Genomic DNA, 24,472 nt, shown 5'->3' with positions numbered 1-24,472 from the left:
TGGTAATTATATATATATATATATATATATATATATATATATTAGAGATTACAATCTATATTTACAATTTCATATTAGTAATTTTAATATTATTAACTATATATATATATATATATATATCATCAATTAAGAACTTAATTCTAATAAAATCTTCTTACTCCTCATCTATTTTTTTTTTCTCTTTTCTTTCTCTCAATGAGATGACATAAAATAATAAAAAATAATAATATGAAATAATATGGAGATCGAAGAGGAGGTAAAGAAAGTCAACGACAGCAGCATGTGGGGTAGAAAAAATAAAATAAAAAAATAAAATAAAATTAAAAATGATTATAAATAATAAAGTATTTATTTTATTTAATTTATTAAAAAATTATGAATAATGAGAAAGTTTTGAATAATAAGAAAGAGATTCTAATAGTAAGTTGCTTTAATTTTTCTCAAATAATACTTTAAATTCATAAAATAGCGAAACTATTCCTTCTCCAACGTTGTTCATTTTTGTTATCGTCGGGAGAAGAGAGAGAGAAGAGAAAGGTACCCACCTTTGCGGCCACTCATTGTCGTCACTCGTCATCCATAAGAGAAGAATGGGATGCGAAGGGAAGGAAAAGATTATATTTAATATGTACTCCCAGATAGAATAATCATAATTTTTCAAATCTAAAATTACCTCCTCAACATAGAAAAAGAAATAATAGTGATGCTATTTATTATAGATTCTATTTCCAGCAAGATTACATGACATTGTAGCGTATATGACAACTCCTTTCCCTACTCAACCATTCATATCTCTTCTAAGCCCAAAGTGCTATCTCCAACCTCCATATTGTTTTTTCTTTTAATGCTTTGGGCTTATAAGTGTATATTTCACTCATGAAATAACATCTGGTAAGCTCTTGATGATGACTTGCATACCAGAGTTACATCTTCAAGAAACAGAACAAGTCACCACATTAGGAACTGATCCTGCAATATTGGTGTTCTGAAGGTTTTATTACCACCACAGTTGAGGAATCTTAGCTTGCAGGAATAGTAAATGACATTTCATGTATTCCACTTCAGGCTGAAAGGATCAATATTTTATTTTGTAGGGAAACACAAACCAATACCAACTCATAGTTTGCAGTATATACAAGATCGCGTCACAGTTTGCTCTTAGCTTGTTCAACAGAAGTGCTGATGGCTTCTGTCGCAGCGAAAAGAGTAGGGTGGAGTGTGTAATTTGAGGGGACCAAATAACCTGGTTCATAGGATACAACAAAGAAGTGTATTATAAATTCTGCAAGATATTGGATTCTAGCAAACCAGTCCTGTCTCAATCTCCTCATGGGAGATTCATTTCTCGGCAAAAGTTCTTCATGATATCTCCCAGCCAGAGTAGTGAGAAGAAACTTGAGAGTAATTATCTCCATAATCTACCTTCTACCAAATTCCGTATATATCAATTCCCTCACACATCATATACAGATTCCTGAATTTATAAGAACACAGGAAACCATTAGTAATCATTCAACAATGAAGTCAAAGGAAAAACGATATTGAAGAAATGGATTATGATCGTAAGCTGATGTGAAAAAGCTACTCTCTGTTTAGCTTGAACAAGAAATTGCATTATGGGAAGTTAATGCCATAACTACCTAAATGCAATTTCGTACCTGACTAAAAGCACATGTCTGAACTTGCATACATACTCACGCAGAAAATACAAAAAGAATTTTGCGAATGAAAGGGTGATAGTTAGCATCTACCTAATATCTTGTGATGCCAATTTTGCTACTTGTGTCGATATGCATGGGTAATTGCATTCTCATGAGTCGCACTCTTTAGCATTTTAATTGGAGTAGCTTCTGGACTCGCGCTTGACTGAGGAATAATCTCTGCTAATGGATTGACAACAAGTCCACCTTGGACTCCGAGCCTCCGCTTATCCCACTTGTGGGAACCTCTAGTTTCCATCTCAGTTAGGTTCTGTACTTCTGAAGTGGAGAACCTAGAGGAACTTCTGCCTTCAGTCCTCCTCCAAAATTTTGCGCATAAGAATTCAGCACCGGGTAATCTGCAGCATGTATTTGCTGCAGAGTCATTATTTGCAATCCTTCCTGCAGATAATGCCAAATTACGGGAAATCTCATCCAGTGCCATCTCGAGGCCATGGACTCTTGTTTCCAGAGAATGGAGTCCATTTTGGGAGTTGCCAATGAATTTCTGCAAGATGAAAACATCCTTTAGAATTGTTATCTTAGAAAAAATGGAATTCCTTGATTGCAGAAGAACAATAAATATGCCAAAGTAGCATAAAACACAACAGACAGTGGTTAGCAAAAATACAGGATATCTTTAAGCGCCAAGGACTAAAAATGAAGCAAGAAAAACATGGCATACGAAGAATGAAAGCTGAATGCTTACTCAACCTTCTGTAGATATTTATCATACTCAACACTGGCAAGTATAATCTTCACCATGATGCCATCATTCTAGTGTTACAGCCATGAGTGACAACAAACTCAGCCCTACGCTGGTACAAATTCATGGCATTTAACCTCTTATCAGTGTATATCATCAGTCAGCTATGACCTACATTAAATAAAACTCTATTGGTAGTTTTCTAATTCTTATCAGCATCATAGTATAATACCATCTATTGTGCTATATTTTCTCATCCAGACATCGACCATTAAAAAACATCTACGGTCATGATTTATCTTGTTACTTATAAGCAATACTGGTGAAATGTTTAACTGCAAGGAGAGAAATTGGTTTATTACCCTTGTTATTATTTTTTTCTTTCTTGAAATGTTTAATGCAAGTCTTTCATAGGGTTATTATTCAAAAGAATTTCAAGTAGGTAGAGGGTAAATTGGATAAAATAGAAATCGAGGAAATCAAAGCGATAAATGTAACTGCAACAAATTAAATATTTAAAGAAACGTCGTCTTTGGTTGGAGTATATATTAAGATATAAATTATTTTACCCCTTTGGAGGATTATTTTGACCCAGACTTTCCAAAATGAACTCGCTTTATTGAATTAAAAGAGCCAGCCTAGCTTTGCAGCATTTGACAGATTAAACTAAAAAGTCTTAAACCCAAATACAAGCTTAGCCAAAAAGATGAAGAGACTACATGGATGAGGAAGATCTGCATGCTTATACTTTAGACCACAAGCATAAGATATCACATTGAGTACCAAAACTCGATTTGAAAAACCTGCCTCTTAGTATTTTTTAACACATCTTAATCTCCAATCATCTTATTATGTATTTGTTTAACTAAGATAGTGGTACTCCAAGATTTAAATGTAATCCATAAATTGATTAGCCAACAGTCTACTTGATTCATCATAGCTAAGGCAAATATTGAACATGATTGGTCCTAAGCTAAGGTTAACAAATTGTAGAGTTAAAATTGTGTACCTTTATCATACTAGCGCTACTTTTCAGTAAACTGTCCTGATCACAACAAAATACTAAATCCCAGATGATGCTTTTTCTAGATCGTGAATTTGACTCTTTATCAATACATTGTTCATAAGAAAATAAGACATGCTCTTGAATTTCTTTAAATTCATTTAGTACCAGGCAATAGGGAAAATTTATAGATTGTGATCTGCTTTCTTATATATCACATGCAAACTCCAAATAATTCTGCTAACTTCAGTCATCATGAAACTGGCAGTTTTTACAGTAAAGATTAGCTTGCAGCTTAATGTATTAACATCTAAAACATTAACAAAGAGTTTATGAATCTGAACCTATGCTTTTTTAGGAGTTTCCTGCAAAACCTGTATTGAGTAGTAGAACTAAGCTAGATAATAAAGTCATCCTACATGACTACAGAGTTTATAAGAACCCTTAAATAGCTTATTTGGACTTGGAGCAACCAGACTCCATTGAGTTTGTTCAATGAGGATAAATCCCTACTCTTCATGTAAAATCAAATAAATACTACCTACCAATGATTAGTTCATCTGTGATATTTGTGAATAGAGTTCCTTTACGTTAGGAAAAAGTCCATCTGTCGGAAAGATTTCTAACCAACTGTTTCAGGCATCAAGGTTCTTGAACACCATTAATTGTCAAGTTCTCTTACGACACCACAGAATCCACCTTTTCAATTTTGTTTCCATTATGAAGTGTTGCACGCCTTTGGAAATACATGTTTCTGAAAATTCACACTGATGATGCATACCTTCGGTAGCCAGAAAATTTACAAGTTCACAATAAAGCCACATCAAAACTTTTTTGGAATCCTGGCATGCTGAAACTTAGGTAAAAAAAATGTCTCGTGTGTATGTATGTGCCGTATATGTGCATCTATGTATATGTACACGTGTACGACATGTTAGATTAAGATGGGACTGCTTTGAGTGGCCAACAAAAGGCGATGCCACACTGATTTAGATAATGAATTTTTTGACAAATTATTCACAACATTCTTATGTTATTGATAATTTACAAGAAATAATAGTATTTGAAATGTGCGATTCATATTTATCAAGAGAAGTGATGTTAATAATACAACTAGGCATCAAAAGGAAAGAAAATCAATCAGTAGCATATTTTGACTGCTACCCATTTTATCTTCACCAAGAACAGACCACTTGAATGCACAACAATAGAGCACACATATTTAAGTTCTGATTAGCAACGAATAATGGGGTTTTACTTAAATACCAGAAAGGCAAACCTATGCTGCTAATCGTACTCATTGGAATATACATGGACATGCAAACTGATAAACTCGCAGCAACAACACTCAGACTAACAAATATAAGAAGACATCCTAATTGAGAGGAAAACGATTTCGCATATGAAAGTGAGCTACCTGGAGAAGTTCTAATAGATTGGACTGTTGGTTCTCAATTTGAACCAACTGCATCCGAATCAAAGATAGATCACTATCCTTGTGCCCGGCATTTAGTTCATCATCTTTAGTGTTAGCCCCCACAGTTGATTCCAAGCTCCCAGTCTCCTGAAGTGGAACCATACGTGATGCTGATTTTAACCCAGCTAACTTATTCCCCGTGTCCTCATGGTTCCTCTCAAACAGCATCCGCCGTGTTTCTAACCTGGATCTGAGATTGCCCTCTGATCCTCCATGTTCACGAATGTTGTGAAGCTTTTCATCGTTCACAACTTCTCCTGGAGCACCGGCAATAGAGATTTCCACCCTCCAATTAGAGGGCCTTCGTTCATCCTTGTGGAACAAAGGTGGAGACAATTTCTTGTTCCTGATTGAAGGAACATTCTTTCTCGGTGTTGGGATCGGTAAGGCAGCAGGCGGAGGTGACCTGCTCGAAGAGAATCTTTTTGCAGACGGTATTGAACCAGAGCCGAGAGAAGCAGCTGGAATTGGAAGTACACAACCAATGATTAAAAACCTCTGTTTGGGATTTCGCATAGACCGGATTGAAGCAATATCAACCAAAAAGGTTGAAAATTTTGGCCTTGAATTGATCTATAGAAGAGACAAGGGGCTGATTCATCACCTTTGGGAGAAGGTTTGGGCTGCGACTGAGCACTGAGATTGCTTTCAGGGACTTCAGGAATATCCTTCCAAACATCCAGCATCCGAGTCATTGAATCTCTGACAATTTTCACCTGCATTTCAAGAATCGATCATACTTTAGGTGAATCAAGAGAGACACAAGGCACCAAATTTAGCAGCAGTCTCAGACAAGTGATCTTTGCTCCCGACCTTATCGAACTTCCTCGATTCGAACGAAGAGAGGCAGGACGACCTGAATCCGGTCAACAGATCCTTCTCTCTGATGGCAAGAACGGAGAGTGACTCGGCGGCCGCCTTCCTCGAGGCCCAGTCGTCGCATGCGAGGGACTCCACGAGACAGGGGACGAGCAGCGCGAGGAGAGAGGCCGTCCCGGCGCCACCGGCGCCGGCGGCGCTGCCTAGAAGGGATAGCAGGGATGACTTAGCCTTAAACGCGTTGCTCCTTAGGAGCTTCACTAGACGGGGGAGGAGCCGCTGGAGGTGGTAGGCGAGATCGGGGTCCAAGGCGGTGGCCGCGGCGGTGTCGATGGCGGCGGCGAGGGAGAGGGCAGCGGCGATCTGAGCGCACTGGTCCTGCTCGTGAAGGAGGGCGTCAGTGAGGGGGCGGAGGAGGACGGCGACGAGGGCGGGCGGGTGTGCGGCGGCCATGGAGCGGACGGCGTCGACGCAGGCGGCGCGGACGGAGGAGTCCGGGTCGCGAAGCCGCCGGAGGGCGGCGGCTAGCATGCGGGGGAGGTGGGGAGCGACGGCGGCGGGAGGGTGGGAGTGGGAGAGGAGTGACAGTAGGCGGAGGGAGTGACGCCGGAGCGGCGTCTTGTCGGTCGGCCGCGCGTCAGCGATGGCGGAGAGGAATGGCGGGAAGGCGTCGGCCGTGAGCTCCCTCGCTATGGCGTCAAGCTCGGTGGCGGCCATGGCCTCCGTGTCACGGTCCGACAGCTTCATCATGCAGCGGTTGACACGCTGCCTCACCCCCTCCTCATTGCTGCCACCCTGCTGCTGCTGCAGAGCTTTGGAAGCCATTCTCGAACTTCTGCGGCTGCCGGTGTTGTCTGTTCTCGATATCTTTTGGCTCTATAGATATATACCAACGAAATGCTCCTCTTCACATTGTTGCCTTGTGCAATGCATGATGGTATGATGATGATGCAGGAAGGAGAAAGAGTAAGAAGGAAGAGTCTTGCATTGCTAGGAGGTTGAGGGAGTGGGAAAAGAGAGGAGGGTGAGTTGGGAAGCTGTGGGGATAGAGAGAGAGAGAGAGAGAGAGAGAGCTCTGGTTGAACTACTAGAAAGCAGAAAAAGGGATGGTGGTTGAGAGGGTGGGGAATGGCGAGATTTATTGAGCAAGGAAGAAGAACTACCTGTATGATGATGAATGGAGAGGAACAGATCTCAGCTGTCTAAAGCCACTGTTGTGTTCTTTTTTTCCCTACCTTTCTGTATCTTTTAATTATTTGTTTAATCCTCCTGGATCTGCGTCAGCTTACTGCTACTCCATTAGTGCATTGCATGCATTGGAGGGAGCACATGTGAGGCATGTGATGAGGGAGTTTAATCCGAATCTAAGGGCCTCCAACAAAGACCTTCGTATTATATCCGAGAATACATTGCCCCTCTTCTCTATGGAGCCGACGGCGGCCATGGATTGCACTGGTCGTTCTATTAGTTAGATACATCAGTATCTCGACAGTTAATGTAGCGTTTCCATGTGAAGTTGTGCATTGTGCTGTATGGTGATAATCCACATTGTGTGTCGTTGACCAGCAGAGAAGTGGAAGCAAGCACACATGATAACCACATGGATTGGATTGCATGAATCTTATTTACCTAACAGTCCCGAAGACTCTCAGGAAAGTTCGTTTACCGGTGAACGAACGGTCATTACATGCGAAGCAAATCAAATCAAATCAAATCAAATCCAATCCAATTGAATGGTAGAAAGCATTAATCCCCATGAAATCCATCAGAGGAGAGTGATACGGCTACGGTTGGTGAGCTGCCCGTGGGACGAAGAAACCAAACCAAGCAGGCAAAAGTGGGAGACTTGAATTCAACGGGGACGGCGGACTTTTGTTGCTTTCCCCTACCGTGTCCCGACCGACGCATCTGCCCTTCCTTCTCACCCCACACCTCCGTTTCACCTGCTTCCAAATCCAGAGATACCAAATTACCCTTGTGCAGTCCCTTTCTGTGTCGCCACCCATGCATGCCCACCACGGACTCATATGTGCCTACTCTTCCGTCTCCACCGCCTCAGCTTCGCCATGAATGCAGAAGCTCCAAAGACTTCACTGCCAAATTTATCGTCCGAGGGTCGATCGGATAAATGCCGAGACACAAAATAAAGAGGCTATACGGCGTAGCCGAGAGGCTAAATGTGGCAGATTCCACGGCGTATTGTCTGTGAATCTATTTATGGTGGAGTAATGGCAGCAGGTGCATGCCCAGTCGTTAATCCTCTATCTTAATGATACCGTCCGGAGTTGGTCAGGGGGGGGTAAAGGAGATGTATCCCCACATCGCTCGCTACGCAACAATGCATGCACGAGATCATGTGATGGATCTTGGAGTGGCTTTGGAGGAATGGAACATTACAAGATAGTACACAACAATGCACCCATCCTTTGTCGCTGATGTATCGATCGAGTATAGATTTCATTATGAACAGTATACGGGACTACGCTGCGACAGCTATAACATCATTCTCCAACAATATGTTTCCATAATTGAGAGCGAGCTTAGGATTCTTTCTTTCACGAGGAAGCTGCTCTGTAACAAAAGTACGCATGAAATAATTGGACATGAATATAATAGATTATTAAAAAAATGATGAGAAAAATAATGACAAAAGATAATCCACTTACGAGTAAAACAACTACAGTGGATGATTGAGATTTTAGGTGAGAGAGATCGATGATTCTGAGTGGGAAATCCATATCAGCGAGTGTCTTTCTCAATCATCAGGACACATCAACCCTAAAGAACGATTTGTCAGGTGAGGTAGGTTATCAAAGCTCAAAAAGTTATATTATTTCCTTTTTTGAGGTAGAAGAACCTCGAAGACGATCCTCATGCTGGGGCATTCTTTCCTTCTCCTTTATGGGGTGTCTCCATCTTTTCACCGAGATGCTTCAGCCTTTGTCCTTCCATACCTGTATTTTAAATTATAATTTTTGTATTTTAATTTGTAATAATGGTTTACCCTCCATGAGAGGGACTAAAGAGAGAGGCAAATGGAAGAAAGAGAGGAGAAGAAAAGAGACTCGTGCTTGCTTAAGAGATAGATACATCGAGTCAATTATATAAGTCCAGAGTTTAATTGCTACAAAACCCTAAAATAATCTGTCTTTGTTGCTATTATCCTTCTCGGTCAACTGCTGTTAAGTGGGCTGATTGGTCAATGATTCTTAAAGTAGATAGCCTCATCTGCTGGTTGGTGTTCTATCATGTCATATCTTAATTTAGCTCACTTGCAATTTGAGGATTTCTCAATAGAGGAGTTCTTCTTTTTCTTTTGCTAAAATGATGTCAAAGCTTAAGCACTAATAGAGCTGTAGGCAAAGGTTGATGCATACTTTTCTCGATTCCTCCAGTAGTTGAGTTGCTCATGATCAAGAGATGAAAACTCAACTTCAAGTGGGAAGCAAATGTATAAAAGAATTCTCTTATATATGTTGTCAAATATATATCGAATGGTGACAACATATTCTCAGCCAAAATTCATCTTTATTTTTAACGAAAAATAAAGATAAGCTTTACGCCTACCATTCATCTCACCCAAACCCACCGACATCCTACCTTCGCTAAAGCTGATGCATCATGTTTAGCTTGCATGCTATTGAAGGTTGACCTTTTGCCTCTCGAGCTCCTTGTCATCCTGTGAACTTACTTGGCTGCAAACGGAAGCCACACACCATACTGCCTGCATCTCTCAGTCACTGATGTTATAGGCTTGACGAAATGACACACACAGATAACTTGATGAAGGAATCAGAAAACTAGTTTATGGGTCCAAAGCAATCATCGATCCATTCGTCGGGTAAATGATCTGAGATCCATGAAGAAGCCAAAACACAAGACTTGGGGATAGATGAACACGGTGCTACCGCTGCTCGACAAGCAACAAAACATGATAAGCTTCTAACACACACACAGCAATAGAAAGTCGAGCCCTTATGATCACTCGCATGCGTCCAACAATGAACAGTGAGTCGAGTTCTACGAACAACGAATTAATGTGTCGGCATGGCATGTGACAGACTCCACATGCACCTACAATGGACTGATGGAGAATGTCTCGGAACTGCTCCCACACGCATCTTATTAGGTCTCTGTCGAACAAGAGGACGACAGTGTGGCCATGATAGCAGCTGCAGGCACCTCTGCATCCGAACCTGAAAATGGATATACATTGCTGAATCTATCATGCATCTGGCAGCACTAGTATATTCTCGTAGATGAATAATCTACCTACATTATAATCCAGCACGAAGATGGAGAAGGCTGTGGAGCAGTGAACACAGCGGCTCATGACATGTCGGCGGGATGATGATGCCAAGCGGTAGGTGATGGCCATGGAGGAATACAAGGGATCTCTCAATAATAATATTACTCACATGGAGTGTGGGGCAATCATATGGGGGGTTCCCATGTGCTATTATATGGTCCCTATTCATTACATGTTGTTATCGCTAGTATTATTATTGCTCTCATGCATCATTAGCAACCAAGTTTGTTCGCTTGTGTGGTTGATCATAAAAATATCATTTTTCTTGCTATTTAGGTGCCATCCACATGTGACTTGCTTTTCCTGTACGATGAATTATAGTTTAAAACCCAAAATTTCATAAAAATAAATTTTAGTTTTCGTAAAAACTATAATAATGAAAACATCCTATTAAGGTAATCAATCTCATGTCCATATTATTTGGTTTTGTTGTTTGATTTATTGAAAGAAGATAATAAAATCACATCAGTACCAAATCCTCACTGATTCATGTGGTTTGGGTAGGTCTGATTGATTTATAGTCGCCTTCATCCGAAAGCAAAAGTCAATTACCCTTTTTTTTGTCCATCTACTGTACTCCTCACAATGTGTTGGGTAGCAACGTTTGTTTCTTCACCCATAGATAGGTCGTCGATGTCTACCAAAAATATAAATGCATTCTTTGACTATTTAACACGATTAGTGTGTTGGAAAATGACATGCCAAAATTATAGTGGAGTCATTAATCGGGTCTCGATCGATCGAGAAACATACATGCATGAAACCAACGAGTCTCTCCCACTCGATTTCATGGTGTAATTTACCACACGTAACCTGCAATTTCAGTGTGATGCAAGACTAGCTAATGTGTATCCATCGAATGAAGATAGCTAGATTTCAACTTGTCTCGAGATAATGATTGTGTCTTACATCTTAAAACAATTCTCATCTCTTACGCATTTTCTACATTTGTTTAGTCCTCTACTCATAATTCAATTTATTTGAAATTATTCCAAGGTCTCGTATGAATTCTACACTAGATTGTGATTCGTGTTTAATTTATTTGTAATTATTCATGATTTTATAAAAAAAAAAAGTTTTTTTAATTTTTTTTCGAAAGATATCCATGTATTCATTTTTCTCAAATAATGTTTTTATTTTTTGTAATTCCATAAATATCTCTCACATTGTTCGTCGCCTTCTACCACACTGACCACTAGGTCCTCCTCATGTATCATGATCATCAACTTCAACAATTGGGAAGGAGACGACCATGACATAGTTTTCCCTCTCTCCTCCCCCACATGACCCACTATGTCACGTGTTGCCCATGAGAACCCACTTGTACTCTGTCCCCTTAAGCACCATTATCGCTTCTGTTGTTGAAGACTTCTGCCCCACGATTATCGCCAAGCACCTCCCCACCATATCCACCATAGCCCTCATGGCCTCCTCCTTCCTCTCACATGCTAGTGCCACTCGTAGCCTCACCCAATCGACTAGCGACAATAGGCTGTACTCCATTTGTTCAAGAAACATGAAGGGTAGATTATTGTTCTCATCATCTTTGACGAAAACAGTAGACAAAAGCGCATGAGTAAATGCAATAGAGAGTGAGCGAGCATCAATGCCTTCATGCTTGATTCCAAGTGTGTTGTTGTTCTCATCATCTTTGACGAAAGCAGTAGACAAAAGCGCATGAGTAAATGCAATAGAGAGTGAGCAAGCATCAATGCCTTCACGCTTGATTCCAAGTGTGCTGGGACTAAAAGTGATCAATGGTGGATACTAAGAATGAAAAGAAGCCTATCGCTATCCCCCTTGTCTAATTCACAACTAGTGAGGCGAAGGCAATACGAATTCGTAGTGAGGTAGAGATAGTCGCATCAATGCAATGTGGGACAATAAGGGATCTTTATGAAATTACAATAAATAGAGCACACCATGTGAGCCGGGAGTAGGTAACGGGGTGAAAGTGAAGGGCAACGAAGAGGGACATTTAAGGGATTACAAAAAATAAAGAGCATCATTTGAGAAAAACTAAAAATAGGGATACCTTCCAATAAATTAGATTATTATTTATAACCCATTTTTGTTATTTACAACCTCATCTTAAGGATTTTAAACATTCCTAAGTTATCCCTTTGTAAATAAATGTATATGCCCTCAATTTATAACTTAATTCCAATAAAATCTTTTCAATCCTAATCTACAATTCATTTTCTTTTTCTTTTTCTTAATTCTTCTTTTTCTTCTCCTCCTCCTCTTTATTATTAGAGGTGATGTAAAACGATAAAAAAAAAAAGATAGATGATGAAATGAGATGAACTTATGATCGAAGAGGAGGTGAGAAATAGTTTTTGATGTTTGTTATAATGATTTAATATTTTTCAGGTTGTGTAGCAGCATAGAAGATATAATATTCTAGGTCAATTGTATTAACCTAAAGATATCATGTTTTGAGCCTTTATAAATTGCATAGTAGTGTATAGCAGGGTGCACCGGTGAAAGCTATCAGGGAGGGAAAATAAAAAAAAGAGAAAACTAAAAAGTAAAATTAGAAGCGATCGAACTTGAACCCGATCGGGTCTAACCAGTTCAAGTCGGTTCAGAGGGTTCACTAATTAATTTAGGTTGATTCAAGCTAGGTTGAGATGATTTCTGATAGATCATAGTTGGATTTGAATGTATTGATTTCGGTTCAAGTTATATTTAGATGATTCTAAATCATTTAAAACTCGTTAAACTCGAATTAGGCTCTCCTTGCGGCCAATCTTAAGGCTAGTGGGCTTGATACCATTTTTTTTTTAATTTGATGAATTTTAAATTTTTTACTAAATGCTATATAATAAAATTTGTGATTGACTTATCATTGATCAAGGTTGATATTATAATATATTTTTTATTCCATGACTAGCGATCCAAATTGAAAGTAGATATGGATCCATCACCATGTCACGCATGTAATATATAAAGCATGGTCTTTTATTTTTGGCATATACATAAATATCTCCTTTAAGTGTATACATGGATAGAAGACATTACCAATGAATAAATGAATTATTGTGATAGATAGATATATACATTTGTTACCCTGTCAATATCAAATATAGTATTATAATTTTTTTAAAATACTAATAAATTATCAAACGTGATGATTAAACTATTCATTCATTATTAGGAGAAGTCTCCCCACTATGTTTTCTTTTGGTAAGAAAATATAGAGTATATCGTATGGATGTACAGAGCATAGAGAATGTATCTGTATCCATTAATAAAAGTGGATGTTTGACCTTTATGATTATATATGTTATGTGGATGTCATTTGATAATTTTGTGTGTGTTTAAGTTATATTGTATGAGATCAATGCACAGTGATTTCATTTATTGCATAATGATTGCTTTCATGAAATAATTTGGAATGATAATTGAGTTCTTACTTTCATTTTCATGAATAATTGATTTATGTAATTTTATGATTACTCATGGCATAAGAAATTTAAATATAAAATAATTAAATATATTTCCCTCATATCGAAGCTTGCCTTTATGATTTTGAGGTCGTACGGAGATTCCTACTTAGTATGATCGTTGAAATATTTTATTTACTTATTTTTCAAATGGTAAAATAGGAGTTAGGTTCTAGAGCTTGCCTATAAAGGAAAAGGAAAAATGTTTTTTTTGTGTGTGCCACATGCAAAACAGAACGAATTCTTATAAAAAAAAAACTTCTATTTTTTAAAAAATTTTGATTAGCATCCCAAGTAAAAAAAAAATTCCTACACGATGCTACTTTTTTTTTTAAAATGATCATATTACTCATATTAGCCATTATCTTGCCCAACATCTTCGTCCTCATTAGACCTCGTGATTCTCATCGAACCCATCCCTTTAGTCGCAAACCCTATTAGCCCCCGTCGATTCTATCCTTACTGTCTTGCCCTTGTCGTTCTCACTCACGACATAAGTGATCATTAGCTCCAGTCGCCATAACTCCCCTCCCCTTAGCCTTGCTGGACTCCCTGTCTCCGTAACCATAGCCCCCTCTGCTTGTGCCTCCATCGCTAGTCATTTATGCCACATGCAAGGATGGTCAGAGTGAGGTGCATTGGGGTAAGTCTAGTGAGGCAGAAGGAAGAAAAGTTAGGGCAACGAGGGACAATGATCGCTTGTGCTACAGGCGAGAATAATACGAGAATAATAAGGACGAGACATAGAAGCAAGGGTGGGTTCAACAAGGGTTAATGCGGTTCGTAGAAATAGGGGCGATATAAGGAGCTGAGGGTAGTGAAGTAGAGTGAAGGCGACGATGGGTTCGATAGAAGTATGGGTAAAATGATCTTTTCACGCAAGAAAGGGCAATATACGAAAGTTTATCAAAACTAGGGATTTTTTTTAGAATTCGCCTTACAAAATATGAAATTATTTTTCCAATAATATTTTTTTTCTCTTTCTCCAATATCATAATCTATTTAAAGCCTATACCCTACTCGATCAAACGCTTCCTTCTACTATGCATATCACTCGAAGTCCTAAATCAATAGGATGTCCGCCGGTTGCGACACTTGCAGGAGATCGACATTCTCGTCTCCTTCGGAAGCGATCGCGACGGCCGTCATGGTCATGACGGCCGTCGCCACGGCCATTGGTACTTGGGTGTCGCTGTGGCGCTCGATCGATCGTGAGGGAGAGCGAACCAAGATGCGGATCCTAGCAGTAACATCAGTGGTTTGGGTTGCCATATCCACGCTCATGTTGCTCGCTGTTGTTCTTCTGCTCGTCTACGACTCTTGTCTGGCATTCGAATCGATGGCAATGGTTCGTCGACGTCCGAGAGAAGATAGAGCAGCGAATGATGAGGAAGCTGTTGCCCTTTGACATCTATGAGGAGGAGAGGAGGAGACGGTAAAATTACTTTCTCAAGTGAAACAAACATGCATCCAAAGATTAGATTTTTCTTTCCTTTTTTCCACACTTGTTGTATCATAAATAAATACATCTGTTATATACAAAAAGATTTGGTGATTGAGCAAAATGTAGCATTTTCTTCATGTAATATATTAGATATATCAATAAGTATATGTCACGCATTAAAAATCAAAATTCTAACCATATGTAGGAGTATATGATTTGAGCTCAGGACCTTACGATGAAGTATCAAAGTCTTTTACTAGCTAAACTGGCTGACACATTAAAAAATACATTAGATGATGTTTCGAACCCTCGATAGTAAATTATGAACCTAAATTATGAATCATAAAAAAATGCTATTATTTAAGTTATGATCCTAAACCATATCACAATTGATTTTGATCCATTTCCAATAGCAATGTCCCATTTAACATGAATAGGTTGCTAGGCATATATCTCCACTCCCCCTTAAATTCGACAAGTTTAGGGAGATGTGCGAGTAAGAAATAGTTTGATAAAATAGATTGTTTACTTAAAGACAAATATGATTAAAATTTCAAAACAATATAAATGAACTAACCATTTCGCAATTCAAACAAAAAAAACTAACACATTTTTCGAAAGATACACACACTTATAATTTGATATAATGGTAATTAGGAAAATAACTAAGTACACCCATCAAGAGTTTATTTTACAAAATTAGGAAACTAATTACAACCGTGAAGAATTATTGTTTTAAATTAAAATGTTAACTTAAATCATATATTTAACAAAAAAATAGAATTCTAAAAATCAAATAAAAATAAAGTTAATGTAAGACATATGAAACTACAATAGTATATTCTTAGTCGAGATTGGAAAAAACAGCGACTAATATACTTATTACTGTGGTGCAAAGTCAATTTGTTGACGAAGAAGACATGAAGGAGCACACGAACATCCATAGAGTTGGAAGGATTTTTATCGTTGTTTGTTCTTGCCAACCAATGCGTGCATTGGATAGTCTTAACTCACTTTGTTTGCGCAATAGGAATGGGAATGAATCAAACATTTTGAATGCTTTAGTTTAATTTATTGATCAACTTGTAAGTGATTTGTTGATTGTGAGCTAACTAATGATAATACCAACCTATTTAAATTTATTACCTATTGTTGATTTTTTTAAAAGGTATATCGAATTTGAGAATCAAATTCCCTGAGGATAGAATTGCAATCACCTTAATTTTTTCTTAACTAAAATATTATTTTTATATTTTCGTTTATAATGAATTCTATTTCACCAACTAATACCTATTTCCTATTTTGAATATTCGAATAGGAATATAAATTAATTATTTTAAAAAAAATAAAAATAAAAATAAAAATTAATTCTTACCTTATTTGAAACCATTCTCAGCCTCTATATAAAATGGCCTGATTCCTATCTTTTTTATATCTTGATAAAATTTGAGCGAGGAATTAGTGGAGGTCATTAGCTCCAAGTATGTTCTCCAACATTTTCTTTCATTTAAATATTAAAATATTTTATTCATACATTATGTTTTTAATACTTCATGATATATATATATATATATATATATATATATATATATATATATATATATATATATATATATATATATATATATATATATATATATATATATATATATATATATATGTATGTATAGGTGTAAGCATTTCACACTCTACCTCTCCCAATTCGACACACTAATCTTCTTTTTTTTTTATCTTCTTTATTGACTTCCTCATCTTCCTCGTGTGACAATGGAGTGAGAAGGTTTGCTTCTTCATCTAGCTATATTTTTTCGACCTCTTCAAGATTTTTGCTATTGTCAGTCTCATTACCTCCCACATATACATCCTTAGCTTCTTTGACATTGCCTTCATCCAAGACGTCTTCTCATCCTATGATAGCAAATTCCTCTACTCTGGTGTGCCCCCACCGTCACTCACTCTCGTTGCCATTTGCCCCCACACTCACCTACCTTTCTTTATGATATGAACGATGGGGCATTAGCGGTGCCTCAATAGTGGTGGAGGAGGGAGAGGGCATGGTAGTGGATGAGGAGGATGAAGGCAATAGAGCAGAGGCTATCACACGAAAGAGATAGGGCCTCGTAGTGGGACTGAGGCCGAGGTCGATGAAAGAATAAGACAAAGACAAGGCCTTAGCAACGCCTCGATAGCTACTGATAAGGATAAAAGAGATAAGGGGCGAAGGTGGTCACAACCAAATTATAGGGTAAAGGTGGAAGCCGATGGGTAGAGATCAAGCGTAATATCATCTTTTCTTAAAAAAAAAAAAAATACTCTACGAGAATGAACCAAAAATGGGTGAAGAAAATTTGGGGCTCTTTGGTGAATTTGTTATAGATTAATTAGGAAAAACTTTACAGATTTAATTAGAGGCAGTGTTTGGTCCAATTTAGGCAACACTGTCTGTGTTTGGGCATAGGTCCTACAAGGAGCAAATGCAACTTAGGTTAAACCAATCGATCATGTCTGTGACCTAGAATGGCCTAGTAACCATGCAACATGACATAAACCAAGCTAGTGTGCCCAATACCTGTGGCCTACAGGTGCCCGATTCCATGATCCAATATGGCTTGATTCCAATGACATAGCATACTTGAATCGATCTGGCTAGGTTCAAGGTGATTATGGGGTCGGTTCAGAGATTTTTAATATGGGTTCAAGTGAGATGATTTCTGATCGGTTAAGCCTGATTTGGATAATCTCACTCTAGTTCAAGTTGGATTTGGATGATTTCTATTTGGTTCAAGTAGATTTGGGTGATTCCAAGCTTTATCAATCCAGTTCAATTCAAACTAGGTTTATGCTAAGACCGAACTAGATGAAAACTAATTTTGCATTTTATCCTTTTTTATGACTACAATTAGAATACATTGAATTTGTCACATATTAATGTAATTATGTACACAAAACAATCTAAATATCTATGTAGATATTACTTTCTCAATTGTCTCTCGTATTTAATAACCACATTTCGTCCTCTCCTATTCCTTACCTTTTGTTGATGTTGCTTTCTCTCTCAAATTGTATGCTCATGCATCTGGTTTTTGTCACTGTTTTATTAGGCAACAAAGTGTTTTCCTTATGGAATAATAGATCTTACGTTTTCTTCATGTTTTATTCAAGATTTGTTTGAGCTTCTTGGATTATGTTTTAGTAAATCAAGATCATCTCATCCCCTATATAAACTATGTGAATTCCTCTCTTTTTATCTATCTTAGCAAAAGACAAAATCTTGTGAGTACTTGTGGGGACCTTTGATCGTGGTAGATCACCTTGGACTTTTTGTCATGTGATCGTTCAGAGCTTGTGAAGTCTATATTTATAATTTACATTACCTATCATATGTCTACTAAAATAGCTACTTGTGTATCCCAAATTAAATGCTTACTCTAATCTATCTTCTTCTTTTTAGGTATTTAAAGGACCATAAGAGATTTGAAGGAGATTGACTATATTTACAAATATACATACAATTATGTTAGATAAAACCAGTTATGCCCATAACAATATGACACCATAGGATTTTCTAATTGATTTATATGATCCAATATTAAATAATTATAATATCAATCAAAATATTTTATAATTAAATAAAAGAAAGGAATACAGAGTCTTTTAGGAGCCAAATGACCTCTACTAATCCCACGGTCAAAATTTATCTTTGAGAGATAAATAGTTTATATAGGGGCTGAGAAGATCTTGATTTGCCAAAATATAATCCAAAATGTTTAAATAAATCTTAAATAAAACCCGAAGAAATGGTAAGATCTATTATTCCATAAGGAAAACACTTTGTCACCTAATACTTGGAATCTTACAATTCAGTAGAAATGAAACAAGGTATGCAATTCAATTCAATAGCATGCACCAAGGCAGGGGATAGGAGAGAACGAAATGTGGTTATTAAATACGAGAGACACTAATATCTACATAGATATTTAGATTGTTTTGTATACATAATTACATTAATATGTGACGAATTCAATGTATTCTAATTGCAGTCGTAAAAAGGATAAAAATGCAAAATTAATTTTCATCCCACTATATATATATATATATATATATATATATATATATATATAGTTATGTTTTTCGAATATCATAATTTATTGAAAGCCCGTTACCCTCCTCGATCAAACGCTTTCTTCTACGATGCATATGACTCGAAGTTGTTTGTTCATCCATAGGATGTCCGCCTGTTGCCCAAACTGCGGGAGACCAAAACTATGGTATGCTTCGGAGGCGGTCGTGATGGCCATCGTGACCGTGTCGGCCGTCGCCATAGCTCTCCATACGTCGGTGTTCCTGTGGCGCTTGATTGGTTGTGAAGCATTGGGAACAAAGATACGGGTGGCAGCAGCAGTAGCATTGGCTTGGCTTTCCGTATGCTTACTCATGGCGATTGCAGCAGCTGTTCTCCACATCCGTGACGCTCGTATGGCATTCACAGCGTCGGAGGTGGTCGCACGATGTCCGAGGGACGGAGCAGGAGAGGATGACGAAAAAGCTCTTGCCATCGACATCAGTGTGGAGGAGGAGGAGGAGGAGGAGACCATCCTATTATTATTAAGTGAAACATGCACCCACGGATACGAAGGATTTAGATATTAGATTTTGTTCTTTTCTTTTCCTTTTTTCAACCGGATGTTAAACTTTTACTCGGTTGCATGGCCAAAAAATCCATTTGTTCGCATCTGGAGAACCAAAATGTCAAGATCTAGAGGATGACATTGGTACCATACATAACAAGATTTGATGATTTGGAATATATGAGATATGTCTTCATTAATAAGTAAGCTAACGAGAAAGTCCATTGTTAGCTTAGAACCAGACTCGATTTGCGTCCTCCGAATCCTCTTACAGTTGCTTCACAATGTATATTGTAACGACAATATATAGATAGATAGATAGATTACCTGCAATCAAGAATTGGATTCACAAACACTATCGACAAATCCAATCACAAATGATTTTGATCCACTCCTCCTCGGTCGATATGTCTCATCTCAGATTCAATGGAATTCATCCTAGTGTGCAAGTAGTACGACATAGTTTGGTAAAATAAGGCTGCCAACTTTAGGTGGAATATGATTAACCAATTCCTTTTGGTTTAAATCGTATCTAGTTTAAATCGCCTCACCTAGGGCCGATCACGACTGCAATTAGATTTCAAATCAAATCGGGACTGAACCAAGATGGTTCGATTCTGATTGCTAAGTTTAAAAAATTAGATTCAATCCACCATATTCATAATTCTAATTTATTTTTATTATTCAAAAAATAATTTTTTTTATATTTTAAAATTTTTAATTAAAAAATTAACGATTTGAACCGAAACCAAAATGGGTAGGGCGTCGCATAGAGTCAACCGGCACCATAGGGCTACGTCGGTACATGCAATCCATGCACTATTGTATAATGTACTGTTCTAGCATCTCCCCTACATTCGCAGTCCAATCGCCATGTCAAAGCTGATGTGGCACCTTCGGAGCTGACATGATGCACGTACATCGATGTGGTACCTTGAACCCGTACAAGATAGTCACATGCACTCGCGCCGTTAACACAAACCCGTATGAGATAGCCAATTACGCCCATGCCGCTTGAGGCTATATGAGACAGCGCCACACAAGGCCGCTCGAGAACACCCAAAGCCGCGTCGCGTGGCATAGAGCCATGTAGGTTGATCAGTGTTGTGTGGAGTATATAGGCCAGCTACCCGAGGCATCGACGATCATTAACAAACTATGTGCGATCGACCCTTAGCCACAGGTATAAAAGTCGGCCTCCTAGCTAGTGCTAGAGATGAGACTTCAAACACCCTACTAACTTAAGCTTTAGATGGGTCGAGTTAGAAAATCTACTCTCGACTTTGGCTTATGTGCAGGAGTCTAGCAAGGAAGGAAAAGCAACCCCCTAGCTCTACCTCGAATGTGCTTGGCAGATGACATCCGAACCCGACCTAACTCCGACTCTCTCCAACTAGGAAGCCACGTTGATGACCTTGTGCACTCGGATCAGATCGAGCCATATTGACTACTCGGCCACGACGTGAAGTTGCACAACGGGTGGATAATTATTTCTTTAAATCAATTACACATGATCATTTCCTCGTAATGATCACCTCCTCAAGTTGGTCGCGTCATTGAGATAAACTCCCTAAAGTTGGTTGTATCCTTGAAGATGATCATTTTTTTCAGATATGATCGCTCCTCGAGCTGGCCATATCATCAAGACAATTGCTCTATAAAAGAACAGTCACCCTCTCATGTCGATCCCGTCCTTGAAGATAATTATTTCATAAAGACAACCAAATAACCACCTCCTCATGTCAAGTCGAGGATAACTTTGTGCTGCACCTTAAAAGTCTAGTGAAGTCCGATATGATCAGATGGGTTAATGGTTAATTTGTCGGGAGGAGCTAATCAAAATCAATAGTAATAAGCAAGTCGACGGCACACAAATGGTGAAGACTACAACTTGTGAAAGATGTTATTCTCTCTATCTAAAATTTGAACTTAATCTTCCCTCTAAAAGAAGAACCCTTTACCACCACTCTCTCTCTCTCTCTCTCTCTCTCTCTCTCTCTCTCTATTAAAAATATTAAAAATAGTTAGGTCTGCCTATTGCAGCAGAACCTTCGTCGATGGAAGGAAAGGAAGCAGGGGGAGGAGGGTAGGAGTTGGTCGATGATAGTGAATTCCTTATCTTCCACTGACGACGACAAGAAGAGAGATCATAGTTGCTAAAACAAAATAATTTCTAACCAAGAAACCTAACAAAAAAATCGTAAGATGTAAAGAGAGAGAGAGAGAGAATAAAAAGAGTAATGAGGAAGATGATGTACTGTGTCTTTGTTTAGGAATTCTGGATCAATATTGGTCTTGCAAGGATACATCGTCTCGGAAGGAGAGGAGGCAGAAGAAGTCGAGCTTGTGCATATTCTGTCTACCTTTCCTTGATATCCGTAATCTATATATAAAGTATTTATAACTATAGTTTCTAAAAATCAAATAAAAGTAAAGTTAATGTAACACATATGAAACTACAATATTATATTCTTAGTCGAGATTAGAAAAAACTGCGACTAATATACTTACTACTGTGGTGCAAAGTCAATTTGTTGAAGGATAAATATAGAGGCCAAGAGGGTGTGTACCTGCGTCAACTAAAGTTCACTACATGGTGACGAAGAAGACATGAAGGAGCAAACGAACATACCTATTTGTTGATTCTTTTTTTTTTTTAAGGTATATCGAATTTGAGAATCAAATTCCTTAAGGATAGAAATGCAATCACCTTAATTTTTTTTTTCTTAACTAAAATACTATTTTTATATTTTCGCTTATAACGAATTCTATTTCAGCAACTAATACCTATTTCCTATTTTGAATATTCGAATAGGAATATAACTTAACTTCATTATTTTTTAATTTAAAATAAAAAAATAAAAATTAATTCTTACCTTATTTGAAATCATTCTCAGTCTCTATATAACATGCCTCAATTCCTATCTTTTTTTCTATCCTGATAAAATTTGAGCGACGAATAAGTGGACATCATGAGCTCCAAGTACGTTCTCCTACATTTTATTTCATTTTAAATATTAAAAATATTTGATTCATATTTTAAGTTTTTAATACTTCATTATTGTGAATTTGATATGGATTAATTAGAAAAAATAATATATAGATTTGGTTACAGATAGTGTTTGGTCTAGTTTAGGTAACATCGTTTATGTTTGGGCTTGAGTCATTAAACACGACTTAGGTTAAACCAGTCAGATTGTAACATACAGAATGGCCCAATGATTGAGTGTGACCTAACGACCATACAACATGACATAAATCAAGTTGGATTTGGATGATTTATATTTCTATTTAGTTGATTCGAACTATGCTGATTTAGCTCAAGTTTAGGCAAAGACAGAACTAGATGAAAACTAAGTTTGTATTTTTTTATCCTTTTTACGACTACAATTAGAATTCATCGCATATTAATGTAATTATGTACATAAAACAATCTAAATATCTATGTAGATATTAAGTGTCTCTCGCATTTAATAACCACATTTCGTCCTCTCCTCTCATATCCCCCGCCCTTGTCTTATAATTTCGATATGCTTTGCTATATATCATTCATTTCTATTGAATTACAAGATTCCAAGTTGCATCCATAAGAATTTTGAAGATGGTGACTCTAAGATATCAAACGCTTTTCTTCTACGATCCATATGACTCACTCGGAAGTTGTTTGTTTATTATCCATTGGATGTTCGCCGGTTTCCCAAATTGCAGGAGGTCAAAACTATGGTCTTCTTCGGGGGCGGTCGCGATGGCCATCATGACCGTGTCGACCGTCGCCCTGGCTCTCCATACGTCGCTGTATCTGTGGCGCTTGATGGTCTTTGAAGCAGTGGGAAAAGAGATACGGGTGGCAGCAGCAAAATTATTGGCTGGGCTTTCCTTATGCATACTCATAGCGATTACAGCAGCTGTTCTCTACATCCGTGACTCTCGACGGAATTCAAGGCGTCGGAGGCGGTTGCACGATGTCCGAGAGATGCAGCCGGAGAGGCTGATGAACAGTGTCTTGCCATTGACATCGGTGGGGAGGAGGGGACCATCCAATCGTTAAGTGCACCCACAGATACGAAGGATTTAGATATTAGATTTTTTCTTTTCCTTTTTTTCAACCGGATGTTAAACTTTTCTTGGTTGCATGGCCAAAAAATACCCATTTGTTCGCATCCGGAGAACCAAAACATAAAGATGTAGAGGATAGCATTGGTACTATATATAAGAAGATTTGATGATTGGCAAAAGATGTCATGGAATATATGAGATATGTATTCAACAAAATATATATTAATAAGTAAGCTAACGAGACAGTGCATTATTAGCTTGGAATCTTACTCTTAGAGGCGCCTTTTGGAGTCTATATGTTTCGAAAGAATGAAACCGTACGAGTACACCCATCGCTCAAAACGGATAATTCTTCGCGAGCCTACGGATCGCACAAATGGTCGACCGATCAAATGGTCGACGTGCATCCTCCTCACTCGATCGGTTTTACCTTCGATCGTCTTACGCTTGCTTCACAATGCATATTATAACGACATTATATAAATAGATAGATTACTTGCAATCAAGATTTTGATTCACAAATTCTATCAACAAATCCTATGCCACCATCTAGATTGTGATCGGAGCCCCAATCACAAATGATTTTGATCCACTCCTCAGTTTGATATGTCTCATCTAACATTATAGTGTTAGATTCAAGGGAATTCATTATAGTGTGCAAGTAGTACGAAATAGTTTGATAAAATAAGCTGCCAACTTTAGGTGGAAAATGATAGGAGGCACCATCAATCAACCACCATGGTCATCCAAAGAATGGGAGAATTAACAATAAGAAACAAGTAAAGCGTCACTGTTCTGTGACATAAAGTTCATCAGTTTCACAGTTGGAAGCAATTTACCATCTCATGGTAACTAGTTACGGAACATAATAATGCAGCTCC

General features: G+C 37.9%; 1 protein-coding gene across 1 annotated transcript; it reads right to left on the bottom strand.

Moving 5' to 3' along the window:
- Positions 1 to 1,060: 1,060 nt before the first annotated feature.
- LOC135642756 (TORTIFOLIA1-like protein 4) lies at positions 1,061 to 6,839 on the bottom strand. The gene is made up of 5 exons (XM_065159160.1): positions 5,700 to 6,839; positions 5,491 to 5,602; positions 4,827 to 5,347; positions 1,752 to 2,208; positions 1,061 to 1,474 (listed from the first exon to the last, which is right to left on the bottom strand). The coding sequence occupies exons 1-4, from the start codon at positions 6,528 to 6,530 to the stop codon at positions 1,777 to 1,779; spliced, it is 1,896 nt and encodes a 631-aa protein (XP_065015232.1). The 5' UTR covers positions 6,531 to 6,839; the 3' UTR covers positions 1,061 to 1,474; positions 1,752 to 1,776.
- Between the last annotated feature and the right edge of the window lie 17,633 nt (positions 6,840 to 24,472).

This window comes from Musa acuminata, chromosome BXJ3-7 (genome assembly GCF_036884655.1).
Source record: "Musa acuminata AAA Group cultivar baxijiao chromosome BXJ3-7, Cavendish_Baxijiao_AAA, whole genome shotgun sequence".
NCBI lineage: Eukaryota > Viridiplantae > Streptophyta > Magnoliopsida > Zingiberales > Musaceae > Musa > Musa acuminata.
This window is presented reverse-complemented; position numbering and strand designations above follow the sequence as displayed.